We start from the raw sequence: 23,698 nt of genomic DNA, 5'->3' as shown, positions 1-23,698 counted from the left end.
TTATCATATTTTATTCAACATAAAAATAAAGTACTAAATACCAATAAAATAACTTCATAAACAATACAGAATGAAATTATATAATAAATGATGATATTAATTTATTAAAAGAATAAATAAATACAGGAAATAAAAGAGAGAAAAAGAAACACAAAATAAAAAATAAAGAGAAAAAAAAACAATAATATCATGAAATACATTAATTTTTACTAAGAATGAATAAATAACAAATAATAAAAAATAACAAAAAAGAAAATAAAATAATTGAGTTGTTAGATTAGAATTGAGAAAGAGTTAAACTATCTTTTCTTAAACTCCTCCTCGCGTTCCCCAGGAAACGTCATCAAAATTACATACTGCATAAATTGGAATAATGACATACATCATAGGTGTTAAAAGGAACCACACAACTGGAGCAACAACGTTAAATATAGAAAACCATTGACCATGAATAATGGCAGCAAACACAATAATAAACACCCACGACAACATAACCGAAAGTTCAAGCCAGTGCTTGTCAAAGAATCCTGAAACATTTTGAATAACTCCAATAATCATAAGAAAAACTAAAAATCCACCAATAATGGTTGATGCTTGAAACCAATATTCCATATCTTCAATCTTACTTGTTAGACTAAATGTTATAAGCAAGGCTAACCAGAGGACAAGAACTCCAATGCAAATAGCTTTATTTACTCCACAATCAGCAAAGATTTGAATAAACAACATAACAACAGCACAAGGAAGCATAAAAGAACTTAACAATTCAATAAACAAAGAGACCAACAAAGGAAGAACTACTGGTCTTCTAATTCTTTGTAACAAAATACCCATATTGACTATTGTAGAATTAATCCATCTTCTTCTTTGTTTAATAAGTCCAACTAAAGTAAATGGTGCGTCGGTATGTGCAACAGCCTTAGTTACATAACCTGTATCCCAACCTTTTTCTACTAAGAGTGTGGTTAGTGTTCTATCTTCTCCAAGATCCAACTGATTCTTTTCCCATATAGAAGTGGAAGTTGCTAAATATTCATTTAATACTGTTTCCATAGCTTGTGGTCGAATCATAGAAAAAGCACCTGGTAAGCAAGTGACCATTCCGAACCAATTTTCAAATGTCTTAGCTAAAAATTGATTTGATTTATATTCAAAATACTGACACATTGTTAATGGATTTTTATACCAATGCGCAACTTCAATTTCTCCACAAACACCTCCCATGGCTTCTCTTTTTAATAACCCATTATACATTTCCATTAATCCCCTTTCATTTCCTTCCCATGCAAATTCAACATCACTATCAACAAACATAATTGCTTTTGCTGTTTTACGAGTAATTCCTCTATCCATATAATCAAAAAAAACTTCATGAGAATGCCTTTTTCCTCCATTTTTCTTTTTCAATAATACAATCCAATTCATTCCACTTTCAAGAATTCCTTCATACACAGCCATTCCATCTTCTAATATTCTTGGATCTCCTTTTCCATCTTTAAATCTAATAACACCATCATCGTCTGCATAACTTTGGTCTCTTTCAACTCCACGAAGTCTACAAATAATGAATGAAGCTGTTTCTAGTTGTTGATAATCAATTTGCATATTTCTATCTCTTCTTCCATCAATAACGAAAATTAATTGACAATACTTTGGTTCAAATGGTAAAACACTAATTTCAAAACTTCTTATACCCCCTTCAACACCAGATGCATCTTCATGATGAACTGTCAAACAAACGCTAAGCAAAATTGGATGCTCATGTTCAACACTTTGTCCACATTCTGTACAATAATTTTGACCACCACAGTCACACCCACAAGAGGGACACTTAAACATTTCACTTGAAACATGCCATACTCGTTCTCCATCTTCTTCATCAACATCAGTTTTATTAATTGGTGGTGCACGGACATGAGGCTTACATTTTTGAAGTATAGACCCAAATAAAAATTTTGGAAGTGCTGAAAATATGATATAACATAAGAAAACTAATTGAACAGCAAGAGATGAAGCGGTTTGAACGAATACAATAAAAATAACGTTAATAGCAACGAAAATCCCAAACAGTTTCATTTTTTCTCGGTATGCTTCATATTTATTTCCATCAATAATTTCTATAACAGGGGGTTGTTCTAAAGCTTTAGCAGTTTCTTTTGTTTCTTTCGTTAAATTAACTTCTTGATCATCAGGAAGTAGTGAAGGAAACTCTTCAATTTCCTCTCCTTGATTACTCATTATTAAGTCTATGACTATTCATTTCAATTTATATTCATTAGAACAAATGTATCTTTCTCAAAAACGAAAAGATTACTTTCCTTGTTTTGGTGAGAATTTTTTTCTTTTTATTTAAATTTTATTATTTTATTTCAGAAAAACTTAAAAATTAAATCTACAAAGAATTAGTTTATGGTGTTTAATCTTTTTAGAATTAGTGCAGATTTGGTTCATCTCCTAAGTATATATTTCCTTTTAACAAAGATCATTAGTCATAAAAATTGTATAGGTTTGTTTTAATATTTTTAAATAGAAATAACATTTTTTTTTAAAATAAACAATAATAACTCTTAGGAATTTCATTAAGATCGCAGATATTATTTTTTATCGTATGGGTTACTCGATACTTAGATATTTTTTATAACTTTTATTCACTATATAATACCATTTTAAAAATCGTTTATTTAACAACTTCTGCATATACCATTTATTTAATTTCAAAACGCTTTAGAGCAACATATGATAAAATTCATGATACTTTGAATGTATGGTATTTAATTGTTCCTTGTATTGTACTAGCATTTATTTTTACTGAAGACTATTCTATCACAGAGATTTGTTGGACATTTTCTATTTTCCTTGAGGCAGTTGCCATTCTTCCACAAATCTTACTTCTTCGTTCAACTGGTGAAGTTGAAAATTTAAATTCTCAATACATTTTTTGTTTAGGTTTATATAGAGCACTTTATATTATTAATTGGATATACCGTTATGCAACAGAAGTATCATATTGGAGTCCATTAACATGGATTTGTGGTTCTATTCAAACCTTGTTATATGTCGAATATTTCTACTATTACATTAAAAGTAGAGTCGAAGGAACTAAATTCGTTTTGCCATAATTGAAATTTTTAGGATTTCATATTCTTTTTTCATGATTTATGTTGTTTTATTGAATTATAAAAATGAAATATACACATCACTCATAACACTAATTCAATTTACCCAGCTACTTAATACATCAAGAACATTTTTTACTTCGTTAGTGTCTGAAAACACATACCTTGCTTTTAACTTTTCAATTATTTGTTGTGCATATTGTAATATTTCCTGATCTTCCTTAATTTCATTTTGGTCTGTCCATTCAACTTCTAATAATCTCTCATTTTGTGGTACAATAACAGAGGGTTGTTGCTGTGGCAATTTGGTTGAAAAGATACTTTCCCTTGGAACTTTTGGGATTGATGATATTTCAATCTCTTTATTTATTTGAGGTTGTTTTTCTTGAACTTCATTGTCTAAGATATTTTTTTCACTTTTTTTTTCTGAAGGTAGAACAAATATAGTTGAATCATCTTGTTTCTTTGCTAAGATTTGAGGTTGTTTAGGAAGAGGGAGTGGTGATTTTGGTTTTTTTTCTTCAATAATTTTTTTGTCAGTGTCATTCCATCCGCACATTTCAGAAAGTTGAAGATAAGTGAATGGACATGGTAATTTTTCTTTTTTTCCAAATGCAGAAGATAATGTGATTAACTTAGTATTATTTGAAGGATAATTATAATTAATCAAATTGTGAAATTCTTCATACATTGGTTTTATTTCTTCATCTTTACAAGCCCATAAAGGAACAAAAGGATGGTCAACACTAAATAATTCTATTTGACATTTATTTCCCAATTCAGCGAGTTGAGAATCATAAACGTTACCTTTAATTTTATGAATATTCTTTTTCATAGTATAAAAAGGATTTAATAATTTAATTTGAGGGAATTGTAAATGTAAAAATATTTGTTCAATAACTTTTTGTGCATCAAGATTAAAAGGGAACATAGTGCGATAAATTAAATCAATAACAGATAATTTTTTTACAGAAAAAATATCTTTAAAATAGCGTTCTAAACGAGAGTTAGGAGGAAGATTTAATTTTTCGTCCATCATTTTAGAAAATGATAATAATCTTTCTTCAAGGAGAAGTTGTTTTTGGTTCTTTGACATGAAGAATTATAATCTTTTAATTCAAAAAGGGTTTAAAAAAAAATTAATGAATAAAAAATGTCTTTATTTAAGCGTAAAGGGTTGAAAAAGAATAAGACACTGATGGAAGTGAAAGACCCTTTAATGGAGTTGATGATTCTAGAAATGATAATAATTGATTAACTTGTTGTTTTTCTTGTTGTAGAATTAAAGAAATACAAGACAGGTGATTAAATTCACACTAAATAAATTAATAATAAGTTTAAAAATTCTTTTATTTTTGTTATTAAAGTAATTTAAAAATTAACAAACAAAAGTAAATAAAGCTGCACTTGATTTAGGTAATGTATAAGGTGGAAGTAATTCAGGAAAATTTGGTTTAATTTCTACAAATGAAGTTGATAATTGAGAAATAGTTTTTATTGTATCAACAGTATCAATAGTAATTACTTTATTAAATTGAAATACTGAATATAAAATATTAACTAAAGAAGTAGTATGTTCAATAGGAATTGATGAACCAGAAAATAAACAAAGAGAATTATAATATGAAATAAAACATGGATAATTATCAAAAAAGTATTGTTTTTTTTCAAGATGTTTTTCATTAACAATACTTTGAAAATATTCAATTGGTAATGAAAGTAATAATTCTTTCTTTTCACCTTCTAATTTAGGTTGAAATATTCCTTTAATAGGTGATATTTCAACTCCAAATATATAGTCTTCTGAATCATAATGACGTTCAGGAATTATATTTTCTTGACGTTGTAATAATGGATGGATCATATTAATGAAAGTTTTATTAATTCTTTTTAAGTTCAAATAATAAAAGATCAAATACTTCAATAATTATTTAATTTTACTAAGGTTACTATTGTTCCAAGTTAAAGGATCTATTGGAATAAATGAATAAATCAAAGGAAGATCAATATTATATAACATTATTTCTTTCCAATTATTATAAAAACCTCTATTATAATTTAATACTTTTGTATTTTCAGATAACAAAGCAATTAATTCAATTGTTGTATAATTGTTATAAATTAAATAGAAATAATAAATAAGATATAATCCCATTGCTATTGCTATTGCTATTGATATACCAAAAATACTACAACAACTTGCAACTGAAATTAAAGGAATGTCTTTCTAATTCTATTAATTCTTATGTTTATTTTAAATTACTTTTGTTAAATAACAAACAAATAAAGTATTATAATACAAATAACTTATCATCCCAATAAGATAAAGAGACCCTATAAAAAAATATATAATAGTATTAATAAATAAACGCATTGTATAATCTCCTATACAATTACAAATTAATAAACAATGATGATCATATCTTCCTATACATTGTTTACATGTAGAACAATGATGAACTCTTAACGGTTTAGATTTTTTACAATACTCACAATATCTTTCACCATATTGTTCAATATAATTAGGAAATAATTGATTATATAATAAAGTATTTTTTGAAGGAACAGAAATAATACAATTAATATAGAAATAAAATAATGAATAAATGACATACCAATGAAAAATAATATGGATTATTTGAATAAAAAAATTTATTTGATATAATGGAAATACAAACAAATAAAATAATATTATTACTCCACAAGTACTTCCTATTGTAATAATAATAATAAATGCATTAATATATTTTTGTTGTGTTGGAGATAATGGCATTTAACTTTTATTTATAATTAATAGTTTTTTTTAATGATAAAATCTAATTTCTATTCTTTTAGTTCCTAAATAAAAGGAACTGATTTACTACTGTATATGGATCAACAAGAAACAACTCAAACTAATTATTCAAGAGTTTCTAATGATGTATTAGAAGATATTACAACAACCTTAAATAAAGATTTGTTTAATGAACAATTTGATTTAAAAACATTTATAGGAAATATAACTTCATATTCTGTTCCAATGGATATTGAAAGTCGATATGAAAATAATATTAGAACGTATATTAAAATTTATATATTTATTTATTTTATTATTTTTATTCCTTCTCTCTTTATTGGTTCATGGAAATTCTTTATAATGGAATCTCTTTTCAATACTTTATTGTTCTTTTCTATTCCTAAATTAAAACATTCTTCTCTTTTTCAAATGAAACCAACTATTCTTTCTATTATTTATGTCTTTATTATATTCATTCTTTGCTTATTTACAAATAAATTATTCATTTGGTTATTATTTACAATAGCTGTATCTGGATCTACCTTACATTCTATCACAAGAATTCATATGGAAGAAGTACTTCTGACTTCCCTTTAAGATAAGTCATATTTTTTTTTGTTATTTCATTTATGTTATTTTAAAATAATAAAGAAATATGTTATATATTCAGTTTTTTTTACTTTAAAAAAAAAATTCATCATCAAAGAAATGTATTAAAATTTTACTATTATAAACTATAATTTAATTATAAATCTTTTTAGATAAAAATAAAATGGTATTTCAAGAAAGAATGATCTTAACTTAAAAACACTAAATGAGAGCCTTTTTAGCTTTATGCTTAATTGCCATTGCTTCTGCTAATGTTGTTTCAATAAGTACTGCTAACTTTAATGATTATGTTAAAGGAGAAAAACCAGTTTTTATTAAATTCTTTGCACCATGGTGTGGACATTGTAAGAGACTTGCTCCAATTTATGAAGAATTCTCAAATGTTGCAGCCACTGAATTCCCAAATTTAATTGTTGGTGAAGTTGATTGTACTCAAAACCAAGATATTTGTGAACATGTCCAAGGATATCCAACAGTTATCTTATACAAAGGTAATGAAAGTACTGAATTTGAAGGTCCAAGAACTGTTGAAGCTCTTAAAGAATTTATTGCTCAAAAAATTTAAACCAAAGGTTATGATTTAGTAAAGTATTGAAGTTTATATTTTTATATTTTTAATAAAATTTATTAACGTCATTAGTTAGTATTAAATTAAAAAATTCTCTTTAAGAACTGTAAATTTAATATAATATTTTTTTAATGCAAAACTTTTATTTGATCTCTTCTTCAAAAAATATATTTGATTTAAGCAAAGTACTCATTAGCATTGGCTCACTTGGTGATATTAGAATTGAAGAAGAAACACCAAATATATTACCTCGACATTGTTCATTAATTGTATGCGATAAAGATTGGGGAAGATGTGTTTGTAACTTAAGTGACTTAGCACCAGTTCTTGTCAATGGAGTTAAAGTAGAGACTAAACAAAACTTACACCATGGGGATGTGTTATCAGTTTGTGGGAAAGAATTTACATATTTAAAGAAGAAGGAAGAGACACGACCAAATACTCGTATTACAATTAAAATGAATGACCGTCCTTCATTAAAGCTTCAAATTAAAAGGAAAGAAGAAACTAAGCCAATCCCACCTTCATTTGATGATAATTTTTTAATTAAAAAAACAGTATGTCAAAAGAAAAAAAAATCTTTTAATAAACAACATAACGAAAAGTGTAGGACTTCTAAACTTGAAGAAATCACTTCAGAAAGTATTGATGATAAATCTAATGAACAAATCGTTTTTAATAACATTGACTATAATGATGAAGTATTTATATTTGATGATGACGATGATAATGTTGGAAAAACACAAAGTTGTAATACAAGTGGACTTGCAAATGATCAAACAATATTTTTTGCAAATAGTGATAATATTAGTGATGATGAACCATTTTACTTTGATTAATGTATTTGAATTGAATGATTTTTAAATATAAACAAAAAGAATGAAAATAAAATATTTAATAAATAATTTAATTTATCACATCTTAACACTTCTTGGAAGAAGAGTAAAATGATATACACCATCTTTTTCAACTAATCTACTAGTTCTTTGTGCAGCAGTTTTACCTGAACAAATAACTTCTTGAAGATCTTCGATCATTGAGGTATTAATATTAAAGAAACCATGATTAGCCCCATCAATATTTCGTTCAAGATCACCTGTATCTATAACATCAATATCATCTAATTTCTTTCCATTTAAATCTTTAAAGACTGAGACATTTTGACCTATTCTACTTCCTCTCATCATAAATTTACTTGACCTTAATGCCATATCTCGAGAGTCTGCATATAAAGAAACATGCTTGATATAAGGAATAAAGTCAGGATAATCATCAACAAATGTAGCTGCATCATAATCTCCAGACAATAATATTAAATTGTGAACTTCAAACAATCCATGATCTTTACAAAACTCTTCTGTTGGAGCAAATAATTCTTTTAACATTGAAAAACTTTGTAAGAAAAATCTTGTTCCTAAGGAATGTCCTAAGAAATGAATTTTCTTTATTTTTGTATTTCGAAGAGAATAAAGAAATCTCCGTAAATCCCTATGCACCGCATTATCACTAGAAACATTTGCTGCACAACAATACAAAAATGGATTGGAACATGATGGCCAACTAAATACAAATGGAATAATATGTTTTGGAAAATGTCCTAATGCAAGTAATTGACCTAGTCTCTTTAATGCATCCACTAATGTATGATTTAATCCATGAATGTATATTAACGCTTCTTTCCCTTCTTCTGCTATTGGCAACCAACGTTCATCAATCCCAATTTGACAGTTATCATAGTTTAATTTAATGTCATCAACATCCCCTTGGAATCCTGAGATTGAAAGATTGTTTAGAGAGTCAATAGCAACTGTAATAGTTTCAACTGGTTTATTATCATCAGAGTGTTTATAGTATAAAAATTGGTTATTTAAACATTGGCATGGACCTTGACATTGACATAACGTTGGTCCATTGATAAATCGACAACGTGGATATCCTAAATAAAAATTACCAGAAACATTACATTCAACGCCAGCAACTCCATAATGTAATGGCTTACGATGATTAGTGTATTTGCCTTGGGCGTCTGTAGCAAAAATAATACGTAAACTATGTAAAACATTTCTAGTCCCATTTTCAATTGATTCAAAAGGACCTACAGGCTCACCATGTTCAAACCATCCACTAACATATTCCCCTTGATAACTTGTATCAATCCAAAGTGATTCTCCTTCGACTAATCCTGAATATTTAGATTCTAAAACACATAAATGAGGACTACTAAAGAATTGGTCTTGTTGAATTTCATATCGTATTGTGTCTTCTTGTACAATTTTTCTAATTGACCCAGTCTCTCGTCTTATTTGACTAATATAAAACCTCTTTAAACGAAGTGAAGTTGAATAAATGAATAACGAAAATAAGCCAAACAAAACACAACAAAATAAATAAGGAACATAATACCCTGGTTGATAATACCATGAACAAATAAAAAAAATAATGGTAAAAAGATAAGCCTCAGTAGTGAGAATTCGATACTTCATTTGTAAACGAGGACCAAACAAAATACAAGCAATTGAAAGAACAGCCTCTAATAAATATTCAACAATAAATTTATTATGTCGTTTAAATAAAAATATTTGAAGCATTAAGTAAACCAAAAAGATAATTGCAATACTAATAGAATATAAAACACTGAAGGTTTTACTCGAATTTGTAAATGTCATTGTAATCTTTCTATTCCATTGTCTTTCTTTCATATGCCAATATGTGTGTAATACTCCAGCAATTTCTTGTGCATCTTTGTTTGGTTCTAATATAATAGAAACAGTAGTATCAGTAACAGGAACAGGAGAAGCTTTTGAACCAAAATTTTTAAATGAAGTTTTACTTTGATTGTCTTTTGACATAAAAAATAATAATAAAAACAATGAGATTATAAAAAGATAAAAAAAAATTTGATTTTTAGGATTATAATAACTCCTCTCATATTTCTTTTTAAGAGAGAAAATATAATGAGATTTAATCTTATCATAAAAAGAACTTATTTACATTAACTCAAAATAGTAGAATAAATGCTTGTAATTTGATCAACTTTTTACATTATTTCTCACATTGAATCAACAACAAGAAGAATTTTCTTGAATAGGTGAAATGGTAGTTATTTGGTTAGCCTCATTAAGTAAAGCAATCAACTTTTTATTTTGTAAAATCGATTCTGCTAAATCTTGGAATATCTCTTCAACGTTTTGTCCTGTTTTAGCACTACTTAAATAATGACGTGCTTTTCTTGTATTTGCAAATTGAATAGCACTTGATTCAAGGACCTTCATTTCTTTATCAATTTTATTACCAACAATAATAATTTCTGAGTTTGGTTGTTCATCACGATATTCTTCTATCCAGTAGTTTAACTATTTTATTATGTTATTTTTCTCCTTTTTATTATGTTATTTAAATAACAAACTTTTTCAAATGTTTCTAATTTATTTACATCATAAACAATAATACAACCATGAGTCCCTCTAAAATAACTACTTGTAACATTATGAAATCTTTCTTGTCCAGCGGTGTCCCAAATTTGTAATTTAACAGGAGTTTCTCCAATTTTTAGCTCTTTAAATTCAAAGTCAATACCAACTGTTGACATCATTTCTTCAAGAAACATTCCCTCACAATATCTTTTAACCAATGATGTTTTACCAACACTCGACTCTCCAATCATTAGTATTTTAAAAACATAATTAGGTTCTTGTGTCATAGATTATTTACTGTAAAGTTTCATAGTTCTTTCATTTTATTAAGAAGTTTCACAAAAAAAAAACTGTTTGAAAAGGTCTTTATGTGTCACTTAGTAAAAGAGTTATTCATTTTTTTTTCAGTATTTTAGTATATTAGGAAGTTTAAAAAATAAAATACTTAACTCTTTATTTCAAAAGATTCTTTAGAAAATTCCCCTTTGTTTTGAGAAAATAAATTAAAAATGGAATTTAAAAAATTTTTATAAAAAAAGAAAAATAGTAATTTGAAAAAAAAATGTAATTAAAAAAATTTATTCATATCCGTTATTATGATAAAGTGGTTTAATTGCTTTAATGAATTCTTTTAGTCGTTCATCAAATGAACTTATTTTACGATCATCTAATTCTATAGTTCCTCCTAAATCTATCATTTGGAAATATGACATAAATTTTTGACGTTTTACAGTATTTTGAATGAAACTTGCAATTCTAAATTGGGTTTTTTGATAAATATCTGGATATATAACAATAATAGCAAAGATTAATCGTTCTAATGTCCATGCTTCAAATTCATTAAATAAATTATCAAAAGCATTCATTATTATGTCAGGTATTAATCCTTGAAGTGCTTTTAATAATATTACACAATATTCGTTTGTACTTCGTTGATTATATGCAGAATATAATATTGATTCAATAGCTGAACTTCCAGTTACTATCCATAATACTTTTTTCTCTTTTAATGCTCTACAAGCAAACCTAAATATAAATTGAACTTTTTCACTTTCAAGTTGAAGTGAAACTACTTGTTCTGCCATTTTTTCACAATATTTTAATAATACTTCAAAAGTTTTTGGATAATTTAATGAATAATTTTCTATCATCATTGACAATGATGCTATAGCATTAATTAGCATAGTAACAGTATTGTCATTGTATAGTTTAAATGCTGCAAAATTAATGTGACTATTATCTAATAAGCAAACTGTCACTTTTATTGCAAGTGATGCATTTCTAATAAAATTATCAAATAACTCTCCTTTTGGAGTAGCAAGTAATTGTGTTTGTTGTTCTAAAGCATATTCAGAGAATTTAATAACAAGTTCAGCAATATAATGAAAAAGTCTACAGGCAGTTGGACATTCAGGTGCATAATTATATTTAAAATCTCTTGATACAGTAATTTGTTTTGCTAATTTTAATACAAAAAACCAATCATCTCCATTAATTGGTCCATTTATTGGATGTAAATAAACATCGTTATGAGCACAAATATGTTCAAAAATTGGTGGAATATTTTCTATACATGAATGAGAAGCTTTTACAATTGCTCTTATATCAACTAATTGAAATGGATGAGGTACTAAAAATTGTCTTAAAAATCCAACATGATATGATAATGGAATATTATATAATAATAACCCAAGACATTGGTAAAAAGCTGTTCTAAAATCTACCATTTCATTTAAAGGAAGTGAAACATTTTGTAATACACTAAAACAATCACTTTCAAATAAAAATTTTAAAGGAGGTAATTTAACAACTTTATTTGCATATTCATTAATAGAAACAATTTTTTTTAATACTTCAGTAATTTCCATTAATATTTTATAATTTCTACACCACATAGGAATTAATGTAAATATCATTTCAATTAAAGATAAATAATATCCAAATGCACTAGTTAAAGAATCTTGTCTGATAATAACCATTCCATCGTCTCTATAATTTTTACTTTCATCCCATAAATAACTTGATATATAATTTTTATAAAACATTAATATTGCCATTTGAACTTTAGACCTTGGAGTTTCTATATCTCTATCAAATAAGGATGAATTAATATTACTTATACATCCTTTACATATAAGATCTATCTTTTTTGAAAACATTGAATAAAGACAAACAGACTGAGAGTCAGTAGGATCTCTTCCTGCAATAATAGATGATGATAATATAATTAAATTCGAAAATATATTAAAATATATTTCTTCATTTGTTTTTGAAGCTTCAATTGTTTTAAATATTCTTTGAAATAACACAGAATCAGTTTGGTTTACGCTTTGGTTTTCAATAAATAAATTGATAAACGTTTCAAAAATACTAAAAGTTTCTCCAAGACATATTTTTGCTAAAACTCCAAAATGAAGAAAAGCACTTTCATTAATCTCTTCATATTCATCTTGTATTAGTCTACAAAATAATACAACAACACATTCATATGAACTTGGTATAAATGATGGATATAAGGAATACATACCCCAAAACCTTAATATATTATATATTGATTTAGAATCCCCATTATAACAAGCAAATGTAGTGAACATAGCAATATGATCAATAAAGTCTTGACTAATATAACTAAAAATTGGATGTGTAGCATGAAGGTCTGTTAATAGTTGAGACCCCAAATTTATTAATTCAACTCTCCCACTTGTTGCACAATAGTCAACGACTTTAACTAATTTTTTAATAAACCATTCTCTTGAACCTTCTATTTCCAGAGTATCAACAAAACAAGATGGTCTAATACGTGCTAATTGATCAATCAAATTTAAAGATTCGGGAACTTTTGAAATGATTGTATCTAATATTGACATAAAATAATCTAAAAACTCTTTTGTTGGACAAAACGTAAAAGTTTCATCTGTTTCATCCGTTTTTGTAATATTACAAACAAACATTGCATTTTCTAAAATAGAAATTGCACCAATCCCTGGTCTATTTAAATTATTTCCAGCTAATCCAGTAATAGCCATTAATATACTATTTCTAAAGTCAGCGGTGATTTTCTTTGGAAAACTTGGTTTTGTTTGGTAAGTTCTAAATGTCTATAAAATGTAAATAATATAATAAACAAAAGAAAAATAAAATATATCTTCGTATAAAACAAACATCGATTAAAGTATTTGACATTTCAACAAAAACATCATAATTCCTATTTGATAATACCTGAAACGTATTTACTAAATTTTGTGTATTATGTTCAAATTGCCAGCACCCAATAACACTTGAAGCAAAAAGACCTGAGGCTGACTTTTTCATTTGAGGATTATTTTTAAATAATTGAAGTGCAAGAAGTTGAATAGACTCAGAAATTCCAATAAATAATTCTGGAGATTCTAACATTCCTTGTGACAATAACGATATACAATATGTTTGTACAAACGCATTATTTGAACTTTGTAATAACCCTTTTAGTATTTCAATTTCTTCTTTATTTTTTATTTTTTCAATTAAGTATGTTTTTAATTGAGTTCTTCGGTTATTATCTGTTGTAGTATAATATTCTTGAATCAAATTTTCTAAGTTGTTCATTCTAATTAACAACTTCAACTGTCTTTTTCTTGTACTTTTTCTTTTTTTCTCTAATAATAAAACCTCAACTCTTTTTCTGTTTTATATATCATTTTTTTTATTAACTATGAAATAAAAATAAATTATTATTTTTATCTTTTTCAACACAAAAATAACGTAATTACTCTTATCAAAAAGCATCAGAACGACAGATGGTTATCATCAATTTCAGACGTAAATTACCCAAATTTTATTTCCTCATTTGCTCATTTTTATTTAGTCATTCATTTCGAAATATACAATTATTTGGTCCTTTATTTTATTATGGCTCTTTAAAGAAACTATCTTTATTTTACCGTTTTTTTATTATGTTAATTTTCTTATAAAACTACAATTTCTATTATAATTAACAAATATTATAAAATTTTAGTTTTGTTATTATTAAAAACTGAAAAAAATAATTTCAAAAAATGCTAAATATAGATATAATACTTTGTGTTGAATAAAATTCATAAAATCTAAAAAAATCAATCACGTTATCACTTCCATGAGCACCATTATTGTTACTTCAATTGCTTCTTTAGTTGTATTTATAATTGTTATTGTTGGTTATGTTATTAAACGAAAAGAAAATGGATATGTTTCATTTTATAGTCCTGAATTTAAGCCTGATGTTATTGCATTAGAAGAAATGGTGAATGACATTAAAGCAGTTTATTCTCGTCCTGTTAAAGACACATCTGTTTTCATTGATATTCCACGACTTGCTCCAAAAGTTCAAGTATTTAAAGACTCTTTATTAGTTGTTTCTGGACCTAAAATATCCGAACAAAATCCTGACTATCAAGCTGAAGAATGTATTAAAGCTGTAGTTTGTGGTTTAGCATCTTCATTAGATGAAAAAGAATTAGCAAACAAGTTAACTTCAACATATGACAAATATTTTCCGTATGTTTCTGGTAAACGAAATGGAGATGCAGCTATTTTTGGAGAGAGTTATTTAAAAGAAAATATTAAAGAAGAGGATCTTGTGCTTTCTATTCTTAAAACTATTACACAATGTATGTTTGCAAGTGCTGTACAATATTATGTTCCATTAAGAATGAAATTTCCATATAGAGATGTCCCAAATGGATGGAGAGTTGATATTGACATTACACCAAAAACTGTTATTATTAAACATCATAAAAGAGAAGCAAGTGTAATCACTGATCAATTCTTTTTTGAATGGTCATTAAAACTTGTAATAGATAGAAGTAGTAAAGAAATAAGTGAAATCAAAACGTGTGTTGAATATGTGAATTTTAGTGATCAATGTAATGTGGCTGACCAAAATAAATTCAGACAAATTATTGATGCTTTAAATAAATAAGATGAGATTTTATTATTTCGATTTTTTTTTCATTTTGAAAAAAAGAGGAAATAATATTTTACGAAAAGTCAATCTACTAAATTCGACTCATTATTGAGAAAAGTAATAATACTCATTTTTTGTTTTGGACCAAAGGTATTACCTTTCTCTAAGGAGTTTTCAAAATTTATTCCTTGTTGTTGTGCAAGAAACAACACTTCATCTAACGATTCTAAATTAGGTTGATATTCATAAAAATTCCAATTTAAGCTCGAAAAAATTCTTTTTGTATGAATTGGATTTAAACAATGTGCATATGGAACAAGACGTGTACTTCCACTTATGAAAGTAATTCTCCATCTTCTTGTTTTTTTATTTGTATAACACTTTTCAAAAATAACAGAACTACCATTTCTTGAAATAAAATATACAGAATCAAGAAATGGATATACAACAAAACTACTAGAAACAAAGAGAAGTTGTAATTCAGTACGTATTCTTACAGTTATTGGAATAATATCAGGTTGATTTAAATCAACTATTTTGACTGAGTCATACAGAGCATTAATCAAAGGAGTAATATCTTCTTTAATAATAAATACATAATTTGAAGAACGTGTTTTTGAAGATACAGAAAACCAATTAAAAATTAATGCACAACCAGGATAATGAAAACAAAATATTGAGTCAATGTCCTGAAATAAAATTGAATAATTGTATTGGTCAAATGAAACGAACAACTCATTATTTCTTATATACAATGAACCATTGTCAATATGAATTCCATTAACTGTAGTAGAAACGTGATGAATAATAACTTTAATATTACACCATTCCATTAACTAAGAATAAGATATTAAGATTATTCTTTTACTAAAAATTATTAAAAAATTACTTAAACCAAAGAAAGTATTATTTTTGAAAGTTCCATTATAACATTTAAATTGATACACAAACATCCATTTATTCAGGAAAGGGTACAGGTTTTTCTAGTAATTTATTAAAATCATTCTCTTCATTTAGTATTTTACTTGCCCGTGTTAGTTCCATTTTAAATGCTTTCAATCCATCCATTGAAACTCCTTTAGTACAATTTACAAGTGAAATTGGATCTAATACGGTCATAACTGCAGGTACAAGAAAGTAATTTTCAGGTAATTCACCTAATGTTGGTTGAATAGGATAGTCAAAGTCAAAATTTTTATAATAATCAAAAAACCCTTTAACTAAACTTGCTGGAGTATGTTGAATTGTTACTTGTGCCGGTAATTTAGATCCTAAAATCCTTAACTCACATGGAGGCACCAAATAATATCGAAAATCAGATGGAAATAATGGAGGATCAAATGTTGTAAAATAATGACATACTAGAAAAGTTAATCATTAATATTATTGTATTAAATATAACAAACTCATAAAACATAACGCCGCTGATGACAATCCACCTTTAAATGGACAATTCAAATTCCGTATTTTTAACCAATATTTTAACAATACTGCAACAATCCTAAAGTGTTTAACGCAATTAATCATTGTGTAAAAGAATTCTGAATGGATTTGAGCCACCGGTTGATTGAATGATAAGTCAATTTTTACTTTAGTCTCTAAGTCAACCATCTTGATAATAGGGACTTTCGCAGTCTCAATAACATTTTTTATTTCAAATTTGTCTATTTCATTAATCTTGATTTTTTTACTACATAACTCTTTTTAAAGTAATAAAAAAATAAATAAATAACAAACTTCTCTTAAAACAGTCAGCAAATGACTCTAGAACAATAGGATTTACTTGTCTTCCTGACTGACTAGTACAACAGATATCTAAATCACCATCTTTTAGACATAAACCATAATGAGTTGATCCATATACTTGTCCTTTAAACATAAAATCAACATAATTTAGATTTAGTACATGTTCAACACGTTTCATTACCTCATATCTTATTTCAACAAGTTCATCAGGTAATCTAATGTTTAATCAATAATTGTTTTTAATTAAGTTAATAACAAAAATAGTTTTCTTTTATTGTCTTTTCATCTTGTTTAGGAGAAAAAAGATAATTTTATCTCATAAATGAATAACAAACATAACTCTATCAAATATTTTCTCTAATTGGTCATTGAGTATATCTTCTGATGACACTCTATGTAATCATTCTCTGTTTTTCTTTTTATTCTTTTTCAATATCAATTATTAAAACAAACACTTGTTTCTTTCTTTTATTATATGGCTTATCTCTTTTAATTCTTCTTTCATTATTTCCTCTCATACGTTTTCCATCGTTTGAAATCGACATATCTGATTTAATAAATTAGTTCATTTCACTCTCTTGAAAAAATTTCTCTTTATTTCCCCTATTAGCTCATTTTTTCGTCTTTTTTCGGGAAATTGTGTTACATCACAACCTAAAATAAAAACATCATTTAAACTATATTTTATAGTTAATAAAATTATATTTTATAATAAAAAAAATAAGAGGGTTTAATTAATAAAAAACTTAAGAGTTTAATACAATGAAAAATATCTATCTTATATCAATTCGTTTAAATAAGATTTTTCTTCAGTTGTTTATTTCCCTTAATACCTTTTATTTTTCTATGTTTAATTAGTTTTGATAGAAAACATCAAAGTCATTGTTCAACTAGATTAAATAAACCTAAATAAATCTTATTATTAGACCATAGAGCTAACTCAATTATTTCTTTGATTGGATCTTCTTCTTTGGTCTAAGATCTCCTGAATGTCCACACTTCTTTTTTCTGCAAGTAGTAGCTCTGAGAGGAAGTCTAGCATAGCATCTTCTGCAAATCATTTTGTCACAATTATATTTTCTAGCAATAGCTTCTAATGCTGGTTCAATACCCATGATGAGTAATCTACATTATCTCAAGTTCCGCTTTAGGGTTTTTATACTTTTTTCTTTTTCTCGTCTCAATAACTTAAGGATTTTTCTTCTTTAATCCAATGGATTTTCTTTAATTTATATTTTACTATAATTTAGATGTACATACAGTAATTCTCTTATTATATTTGAATAAACTATTGTATATGGTATTATTATACTATTTTTATAGTAAAAACCTAAAACAAAAAATATTATAAAAATAGAAAAAAACAAAAGAATTTTAAAATGTATTTACTATGGTGAAGCTTGACCCATCATTTTTTCGGTTTATGTCTAAAGAAGAGTTTAGGGTATTAACAGCCATTGAGATGGGAATGCGTAATCACGAATTAGTACCATTAGAATTAATAATTCAAATTTCTAAATTAAACCAATCCTTGGTAGTTCGGTCTATGAAAGATTTACATAAACACAAACTTGTTTGGCATTCAACGATGCCATATAATGGATATAGACTGACATATCTTGGTTATGATTATCTTGCATTAAGAACACTTACACAACGAGGAGTTATAACTGGTGTTGCACAAAAGATTGGTGTTGGTAAAGAAGCTGATATTTATTTAGCAACTAATGAAAAAGGAGATGACTTAGTATTAAAATTCCATAGATTAGGAAGAACATCATTTAGAGCTGTCAAAAAGAAAAGAGATTATACAAAAGGTCGTGTGACTACCAATTGGTTGTATTTATCTCGTTTATCTGCTCAAAAAGAATTTGCTTTCATGAAAGCATTATATGCAAAAGGTTTCCCTACTCCAGTCCCAGTTGATTGTAATAGACATTGTGTTTTAATGTCACGAGTTAAAGGAACTTTATTAGCAAATGTTAGAGAAATAGAAGAGCCTATTGCTGTTTTCCATCAAGGACTTGATCTTGCAGTTAAATTAGCTGAATGTGGATTAATCCATTGTGATTTGAATGAATTTAATCTTATATTAAGTGATGATGACAAATTGACAATGATTGATTTTCCTCAAATGGTTAGTGTTCATTGTTCTGAAGCTGAAGAATTCTTTGACCGTGATGTTGGATGTATTAAAACCTTTTTTTGGAAAAGGTTTGGATTTGGAACTGAAGAAGTTATTACTTTAAAAGATATTGAGCAAACAGAGAATTTAGATGAAGAAGTTAAAGCCAGTGGGTTTGATTTTAAGAATGAAAAACTATTAGAAAAAGCTCGTAAAGAATTTGTTGAAGATGATAGTGTTGATGAAGAAATGAAAGATAGCATTGATGAAGATGTTAATGGTAATGAAGAAAATAGTTATAGTGATGAACATGAACAAAATGAAGAACTTGAATAGATAATAAAGTGATTTGATTTTTTATTATTACAAAACGAAAAACAAATTAATTTAATAAGTTAATAACTAAAATATTAAATATTATTTAATAAATCATCAAATAACTTCCAATTTTCATTAAGTGTTTTTGACTCAACATTCATATCTTCTACATTATTGTTAAAGATAGGATCAATCACTTCCCATAACAATTCTATTTTCTGTGATTTATCCAATTGATGTATATCAATACTATTTCCTTCAGAGTCAGTAATAAAAAGTTGGTCATTTTCCATTTTAATTGATAGATTTTCACTACTATAATCAACATAATAAATATTTCCTCTTAGTTTTCCATCAATAACTTTAATATACGTTTTATTCTCCCTACAAACAAAAATAAAAGGATTATCTTTCGGTTGAATTTTTACTTGTTCTTTATGGATATTGTTTGTCTGAATTATTGGTGAATGTTCAGACTCAATTAGAGTAATCTTCATTTTCAATTGACTAACTTTCTTTCTCATTTCATCTAAGGCATTTTCCATGTCTCCTAGTCTATAATTAACTAATTCAGAAATTTCATTCTTTGGTTTTTTAATCTTCGATTGACATGGAATATTCATTGGTTCAAAATACATTTGTTTAACAATATGTAGAACAGGTGGAGAGAGTGCTTTCATTTTATAAAGCCCAAACAGAAATAGTCTTAAAATTTTATTCTCATCTTCTCGAGCAATAACATACATTGTTGAAGGTTTAATCATTTCAAAGAATAAACTCATCCTATCATTATTCCCTAAAACTTTACCAAATTCCATCGCTTGAAAAGGTTTGACCCCTCCTTGTATCATTTTTTCTACCTTCTCACAAACAAATACATCAGGAAGATCGGCTAATGAATTTTTTTGAATGTAATCAGTTACAGCAACTATTTCAGTCATATCACTACTAATTGGACTATTGTCAGTAAAAAACGGTTCTAATATAGTTCCTTTAGATAATTCTTTTAGATTGTTAACATCTTCATTAAATGTAACAACAAGAGAAGGATAAATTTGGTGTGCTTCAGACATGAAAAGAATGAATAGTATTTTGAAGATTTACTTTTTTTAAAATTACAAATGTTGTTGAGTTTGTCTAGACATTATACCTCATCAAATAGAAAACTGTTTCTAACTCATTAAAAAATATTCTCTTATAAAATACTTAGAACATACCAATCAATCAAGAATGTTTATAGAATTAGCATTTTGTGCAATTGATTTAAACATCATTTTTGATGTTTTTGTAATAACATTAATTTAGAAAAAGAGAGCTTTTTAAATTTAGGAATGTTTTACAGTAAAAGAAGTATTGTCACAAAAGTTCAAGATAATAAAGTAATGACTATTCTTTTTTTTATTAATTATGAATAACAAAAATTTTAAATGAATATTATTTTTTCATGTAAAAAGAAAGATATTTTTTTTTGGTTTTCTTCATTATAATCTAAGTGAAGTAATTATTAGTTGTTTATAAGACTGTCTTGTGTAATAAGGTTATTATTAATACTATAATAATATTAATAATATTATAACAAGTCAATAAAATGTATAATAATTCAATTAATTTTATTTTTTAAAATATAAAAAAGACTCTAATTAAAATTGATAAAAAATAAAATAATAAATGAATTGAAGGATAAAGTGAATAAAATTGAGTAAAAATGAAGAGTAATAATTGATCTAAAGATGTATTAATATTGTTTAAAAAAATTAAAAGATAAATATTATTTTATTTCTTTCCAAGATTCTATTTTCTTAACTGAAGAAAAATGAAGTAACAAGGAAAAATTTTATGTAATAAAAAGTAAAAAAAAACTAAAAATATACTTAAAGTATAGTTCTAAAAACTTAAAAAATCTCAAAAAGAAAGCGACATCTTTCATTAATTGATGAGTGATTCAATTACAGACATTTTCAAAAGTCTTTATCTTGAATCTAATGGGTTTGAAAAATTAAAGAAAATTGCCATTGAAGAAGGATTAAATAAGGCATTACGTCCACTTGCATGGAAAATTTTCTTAAAAATAATCAAACCTCAAGCCAGTGAAGAATGGATTGAGGTAATGAATAAACAACGAAAGAATTATGATGATTTAAGGGCAATGTTTGTTATTATTATTGTATATAATTCATAACTGATAATTAAAGGCATTGGGAAAATAAAGAAAAGTTAGAACCAAAAGTTGCATTTGTTGATCCTTTAGCTCCACCTACAGAAGACCCAGAAATTAAATTTAATAAAGATATTCTTAGGAGAGTTGAAGCAGATGTTAATAGGTTGTTTTCTGATCAAGAGTACTTTACTGATCCACAATTTAGAGAAAAAATTACAAGAATGTGTTATGTTTTTGCTAAGGATCATACAGAAAAAAATTATCAACAAGGATTTCATGAAATTATGGCAATTATATATCATACATTTGATACTGATATTAATACTACTTTTATTAAAGAACATTCTGAACAAATTAGTTTAGAAGAACCAAATAAATCTGTTTGTAGTTGTTTTATTTATTTAAATACATTAGAAATATGATAATAATGAAATAAGATTTTATTAGAAATGTTTAATACAAAATATCTTGAGGAAGATACATACATTACTTTCGAATATCTTATGAAAGACCTTGGTGTATTATATGAATTTAGAGATCTCAAACGAAGTGTGGCAGACAATAGTTCAAAGATTCAAGAGAAATGTGAAGCAATCTTTGATAATTTAAATCAATATGATAGTCAATATCATTCAATTTTATTAAAACATCAAGTATTAAGTGTATTTGGTATTAAATGGTTAAAAATGATGTTTGCAAGAGAATTTTTATTAGCCGATTCTGTGACAATATGGGACGCTATATTTGCTTACGGTAATTCGCTAAAGCTTTGTGATGGATTCTTTTTAGCAATGTTACATTACATTCGAAACGATATTGTAGAACATGATGACTATATCTATATTATGAAAAGAGTAACTAAATTCCCACCTGTCGAAAATCTTCATAATTTAATTAAATTAGCAGTTAATATTGCTGAAGGAAATTATCCTATTGTTCCTAAACCTCAACAAACACAACAACCAAATATTACCCAAAAATTAACATCTTTCTTACATGGAAAGAAAGATTCGTCTAGTTCTCGTCATTACTCTTCTATGAATTCTTCTGGACCTATTGGTACTAGAGCATCACCTGCAACACTTGAAGCTGTTAACTCAAATGAAACTCCATCATGGATTGTTGAATCCCCATGGGGAGAAACACCAAATACAAAAAAAGTAAATAAAGAGAAAAAAAGTAATGAAGAGAATTGTCAATCCCAACAACAACACCAGGTAATCGCTGATGTTATTTCTAAATTAAATGAACAATATAAAAAAGAACCTATTGATAAAGAAGCAATCAAATTGATTATAAGTGAATTAAACCAATTAATTGAAAACTAACTTTTTAATTTATTTTTTTTTGTTTTATTTTTTAATATCACAAATAATAAAACTTAAAATGTTATTCAAAGATGTCAGCGGAAAAATACCTTGATCCTCCTCACTTTATTCAAGAATGGGAAAGTAATGATGAAAGTACTTGGCCTAAACCCCCTGCTTGTTTAGGTGATGATGAAACTTATTTTTCTTTTAATAGAACTGTCAAAAGAGAGGAAAGCGATTTGTTTCCAAGTGAGATACTTGATAGAACAAAAGATGTAAGAGATCAGTTAAAACAATTAAACCACTCAATCCTTGTGGCATATCTTGCCATTATTTCTAAACAAATGAATCAACCACATAGGTATGAGGTTATTACACCTTATGTTTATCATCTTCGGTTATTGATTTCTACAATGCACCAAGCGTTAAATTCTTATCGACCGTATCAAGCAAAAAAGTATTATGCTCTTCTTTTTGAAAAACAAGTTGAACATAAAGAAAAATTGTATGAACAACTGAAGGCATTGATTGATGATGCAAATAATAAATATAAAAAGAATTTTGAAATACCACAAAAATCAATGGAGGAGTGTTAAATTGATTTATTTGTTTCTTAATGAGTTAAGTTTGATAAATGA

The 23,698-nt window shown here is 26.4% G+C and overlaps 18 protein-coding genes across 18 annotated transcripts; 8 read left to right on the top strand and 10 right to left on the bottom strand.

Moving 5' to 3' along the window:
- Window positions 1-309: 309 nt before the first annotated feature.
- Window positions 310-2,238, bottom strand: ENU1_167960 (chitin synthase domain containing protein; the record flags this gene model as incomplete). Its single annotated transcript, XM_008861065.1, has 1 exon — window positions 310-2,238. One exon carries the CDS (start codon window positions 2,236-2,238, stop codon window positions 310-312), a length of 1,929 nt encoding a protein of 642 aa, XP_008859287.1.
- Window positions 2,239-2,409: 171 nt separating this feature from the next.
- Window positions 2,410-3,119, top strand: ENU1_167950 (ER lumen protein retaining receptor, putative; the record flags this gene model as incomplete). The annotated part of the gene is made up of 2 exons (XM_008861064.1): window positions 2,410-2,506; window positions 2,572-3,119. 2 exons carry the CDS (start codon window positions 2,410-2,412, stop codon window positions 3,117-3,119), a joined length of 645 nt encoding a protein of 214 aa, XP_008859286.1.
- Window positions 3,120-3,213: 94 nt separating this feature from the next.
- ENU1_167940 (hypothetical protein) lies at window positions 3,214-4,212 on the bottom strand (the record flags this gene model as incomplete). Its single annotated transcript, XM_008861063.1, has 1 exon — window positions 3,214-4,212. The coding sequence occupies one exon, from the start codon at window positions 4,210-4,212 to the stop codon at window positions 3,214-3,216; it is 999 nt and encodes a 332-aa protein (XP_008859285.1).
- Window positions 4,213-4,279: 67 nt separating this feature from the next.
- ENU1_167930 (hypothetical protein) lies at window positions 4,280-4,980 on the bottom strand (the record flags this gene model as incomplete). Its single annotated transcript, XM_008861062.1, has 2 exons — window positions 4,280-4,432; window positions 4,504-4,980. The coding sequence occupies 2 exons, from the start codon at window positions 4,978-4,980 to the stop codon at window positions 4,280-4,282; spliced, it is 630 nt and encodes a 209-aa protein (XP_008859284.1).
- Window positions 4,981-5,043: 63 nt separating this feature from the next.
- On the bottom strand, window positions 5,044-5,889 carry ENU1_167920 (DHHC zinc finger domain containing protein; the record flags this gene model as incomplete). Its single annotated transcript, XM_008861061.1, has 2 exons — window positions 5,044-5,343; window positions 5,398-5,889. 2 exons carry the CDS (start codon window positions 5,887-5,889, stop codon window positions 5,044-5,046), a joined length of 792 nt encoding a protein of 263 aa, XP_008859283.1.
- A 96-nt stretch (window positions 5,890-5,985) lies between these two features.
- ENU1_167910 (hypothetical protein) lies at window positions 5,986-6,489 on the top strand (the record flags this gene model as incomplete). The annotated part of the gene is made up of 1 exon (XM_008861060.1): window positions 5,986-6,489. One exon carries the CDS (start codon window positions 5,986-5,988, stop codon window positions 6,487-6,489), a length of 504 nt encoding a protein of 167 aa, XP_008859282.1.
- Window positions 6,490-6,706: 217 nt separating this feature from the next.
- ENU1_167900 (thioredoxin, putative) lies at window positions 6,707-7,066 on the top strand (the record flags this gene model as incomplete). The annotated part of the gene is made up of 1 exon (XM_008861059.1): window positions 6,707-7,066. One exon carries the CDS (start codon window positions 6,707-6,709, stop codon window positions 7,064-7,066), a length of 360 nt encoding a protein of 119 aa, XP_008859281.1.
- Window positions 7,067-7,200: 134 nt separating this feature from the next.
- Window positions 7,201-7,908, top strand: ENU1_167890 (hypothetical protein; the record flags this gene model as incomplete). The annotated part of the gene is made up of 1 exon (XM_008861058.1): window positions 7,201-7,908. One exon carries the CDS (start codon window positions 7,201-7,203, stop codon window positions 7,906-7,908), a length of 708 nt encoding a protein of 235 aa, XP_008859280.1.
- A 75-nt stretch (window positions 7,909-7,983) lies between these two features.
- On the bottom strand, window positions 7,984-9,918 carry ENU1_167880 (hypothetical protein; the record flags this gene model as incomplete). The annotated part of the gene is made up of 1 exon (XM_008861057.1): window positions 7,984-9,918. The coding sequence occupies one exon, from the start codon at window positions 9,916-9,918 to the stop codon at window positions 7,984-7,986; it is 1,935 nt and encodes a 644-aa protein (XP_008859279.1).
- A 210-nt stretch (window positions 9,919-10,128) lies between these two features.
- ENU1_167870 (Rab family GTPase) lies at window positions 10,129-10,769 on the bottom strand (the record flags this gene model as incomplete). The annotated part of the gene is made up of 2 exons (XM_008861056.1): window positions 10,129-10,422; window positions 10,476-10,769. 2 exons carry the CDS (start codon window positions 10,767-10,769, stop codon window positions 10,129-10,131), a joined length of 588 nt encoding a protein of 195 aa, XP_008859278.1.
- A 291-nt stretch (window positions 10,770-11,060) lies between these two features.
- On the bottom strand, window positions 11,061-14,067 carry ENU1_167860 (hypothetical protein; the record flags this gene model as incomplete). The annotated part of the gene is made up of 2 exons (XM_008861055.1): window positions 11,061-13,580; window positions 13,645-14,067. 2 exons carry the CDS (start codon window positions 14,065-14,067, stop codon window positions 11,061-11,063), a joined length of 2,943 nt encoding a protein of 980 aa, XP_008859277.1.
- Window positions 14,068-14,593: 526 nt separating this feature from the next.
- Window positions 14,594-15,418, top strand: ENU1_167850 (hypothetical protein; the record flags this gene model as incomplete). The annotated part of the gene is made up of 1 exon (XM_008861054.1): window positions 14,594-15,418. The coding sequence occupies one exon, from the start codon at window positions 14,594-14,596 to the stop codon at window positions 15,416-15,418; it is 825 nt and encodes a 274-aa protein (XP_008859276.1).
- Window positions 15,419-15,486: 68 nt separating this feature from the next.
- On the bottom strand, window positions 15,487-16,236 carry ENU1_167840 (hypothetical protein; the record flags this gene model as incomplete). Its single annotated transcript, XM_008861053.1, has 1 exon — window positions 15,487-16,236. The coding sequence occupies one exon, from the start codon at window positions 16,234-16,236 to the stop codon at window positions 15,487-15,489; it is 750 nt and encodes a 249-aa protein (XP_008859275.1).
- A 1,857-nt stretch (window positions 16,237-18,093) lies between these two features.
- On the bottom strand, window positions 18,094-18,264 carry ENU1_167830 (ribosomal L40e family protein; the record flags this gene model as incomplete). The annotated part of the gene is made up of 1 exon (XM_008861052.1): window positions 18,094-18,264. One exon carries the CDS (start codon window positions 18,262-18,264, stop codon window positions 18,094-18,096), a length of 171 nt encoding a protein of 56 aa, XP_008859274.1.
- Window positions 18,265-18,572: 308 nt separating this feature from the next.
- Window positions 18,573-19,610, top strand: ENU1_167820 (RIO1 family protein; the record flags this gene model as incomplete). The annotated part of the gene is made up of 1 exon (XM_008861051.1): window positions 18,573-19,610. The coding sequence occupies one exon, from the start codon at window positions 18,573-18,575 to the stop codon at window positions 19,608-19,610; it is 1,038 nt and encodes a 345-aa protein (XP_008859273.1).
- Window positions 19,611-19,684: 74 nt separating this feature from the next.
- ENU1_167810 (hypothetical protein) lies at window positions 19,685-20,665 on the bottom strand (the record flags this gene model as incomplete). The annotated part of the gene is made up of 1 exon (XM_008861050.1): window positions 19,685-20,665. The coding sequence occupies one exon, from the start codon at window positions 20,663-20,665 to the stop codon at window positions 19,685-19,687; it is 981 nt and encodes a 326-aa protein (XP_008859272.1).
- An 860-nt stretch (window positions 20,666-21,525) lies between these two features.
- ENU1_167800 (TBC1 domain family protein 5, putative) lies at window positions 21,526-23,078 on the top strand (the record flags this gene model as incomplete). The annotated part of the gene is made up of 3 exons (XM_008861049.1): window positions 21,526-21,740; window positions 21,785-22,130; window positions 22,188-23,078. The coding sequence occupies 3 exons, from the start codon at window positions 21,526-21,528 to the stop codon at window positions 23,076-23,078; spliced, it is 1,452 nt and encodes a 483-aa protein (XP_008859271.1).
- Window positions 23,079-23,149: 71 nt separating this feature from the next.
- ENU1_167790 (MED7 protein) lies at window positions 23,150-23,656 on the top strand (the record flags this gene model as incomplete). Its single annotated transcript, XM_008861048.1, has 1 exon — window positions 23,150-23,656. One exon carries the CDS (start codon window positions 23,150-23,152, stop codon window positions 23,654-23,656), a length of 507 nt encoding a protein of 168 aa, XP_008859270.1.
- Window positions 23,657-23,698: the final 42 nt, after the last annotated feature.

This window comes from Entamoeba nuttalli, assembly GCF_000257125.1.
Source record: "Entamoeba nuttalli P19 unplaced genomic scaffold asmbl_7247, whole genome shotgun sequence".
NCBI classification, from domain to species: Eukaryota; Evosea; order Mastigamoebida; family Endamoebidae; genus Entamoeba; species Entamoeba nuttalli.
Note: the sequence above shows the minus strand (reverse complement) of the source record. Positions and strands in the feature narration are given on the sequence as shown.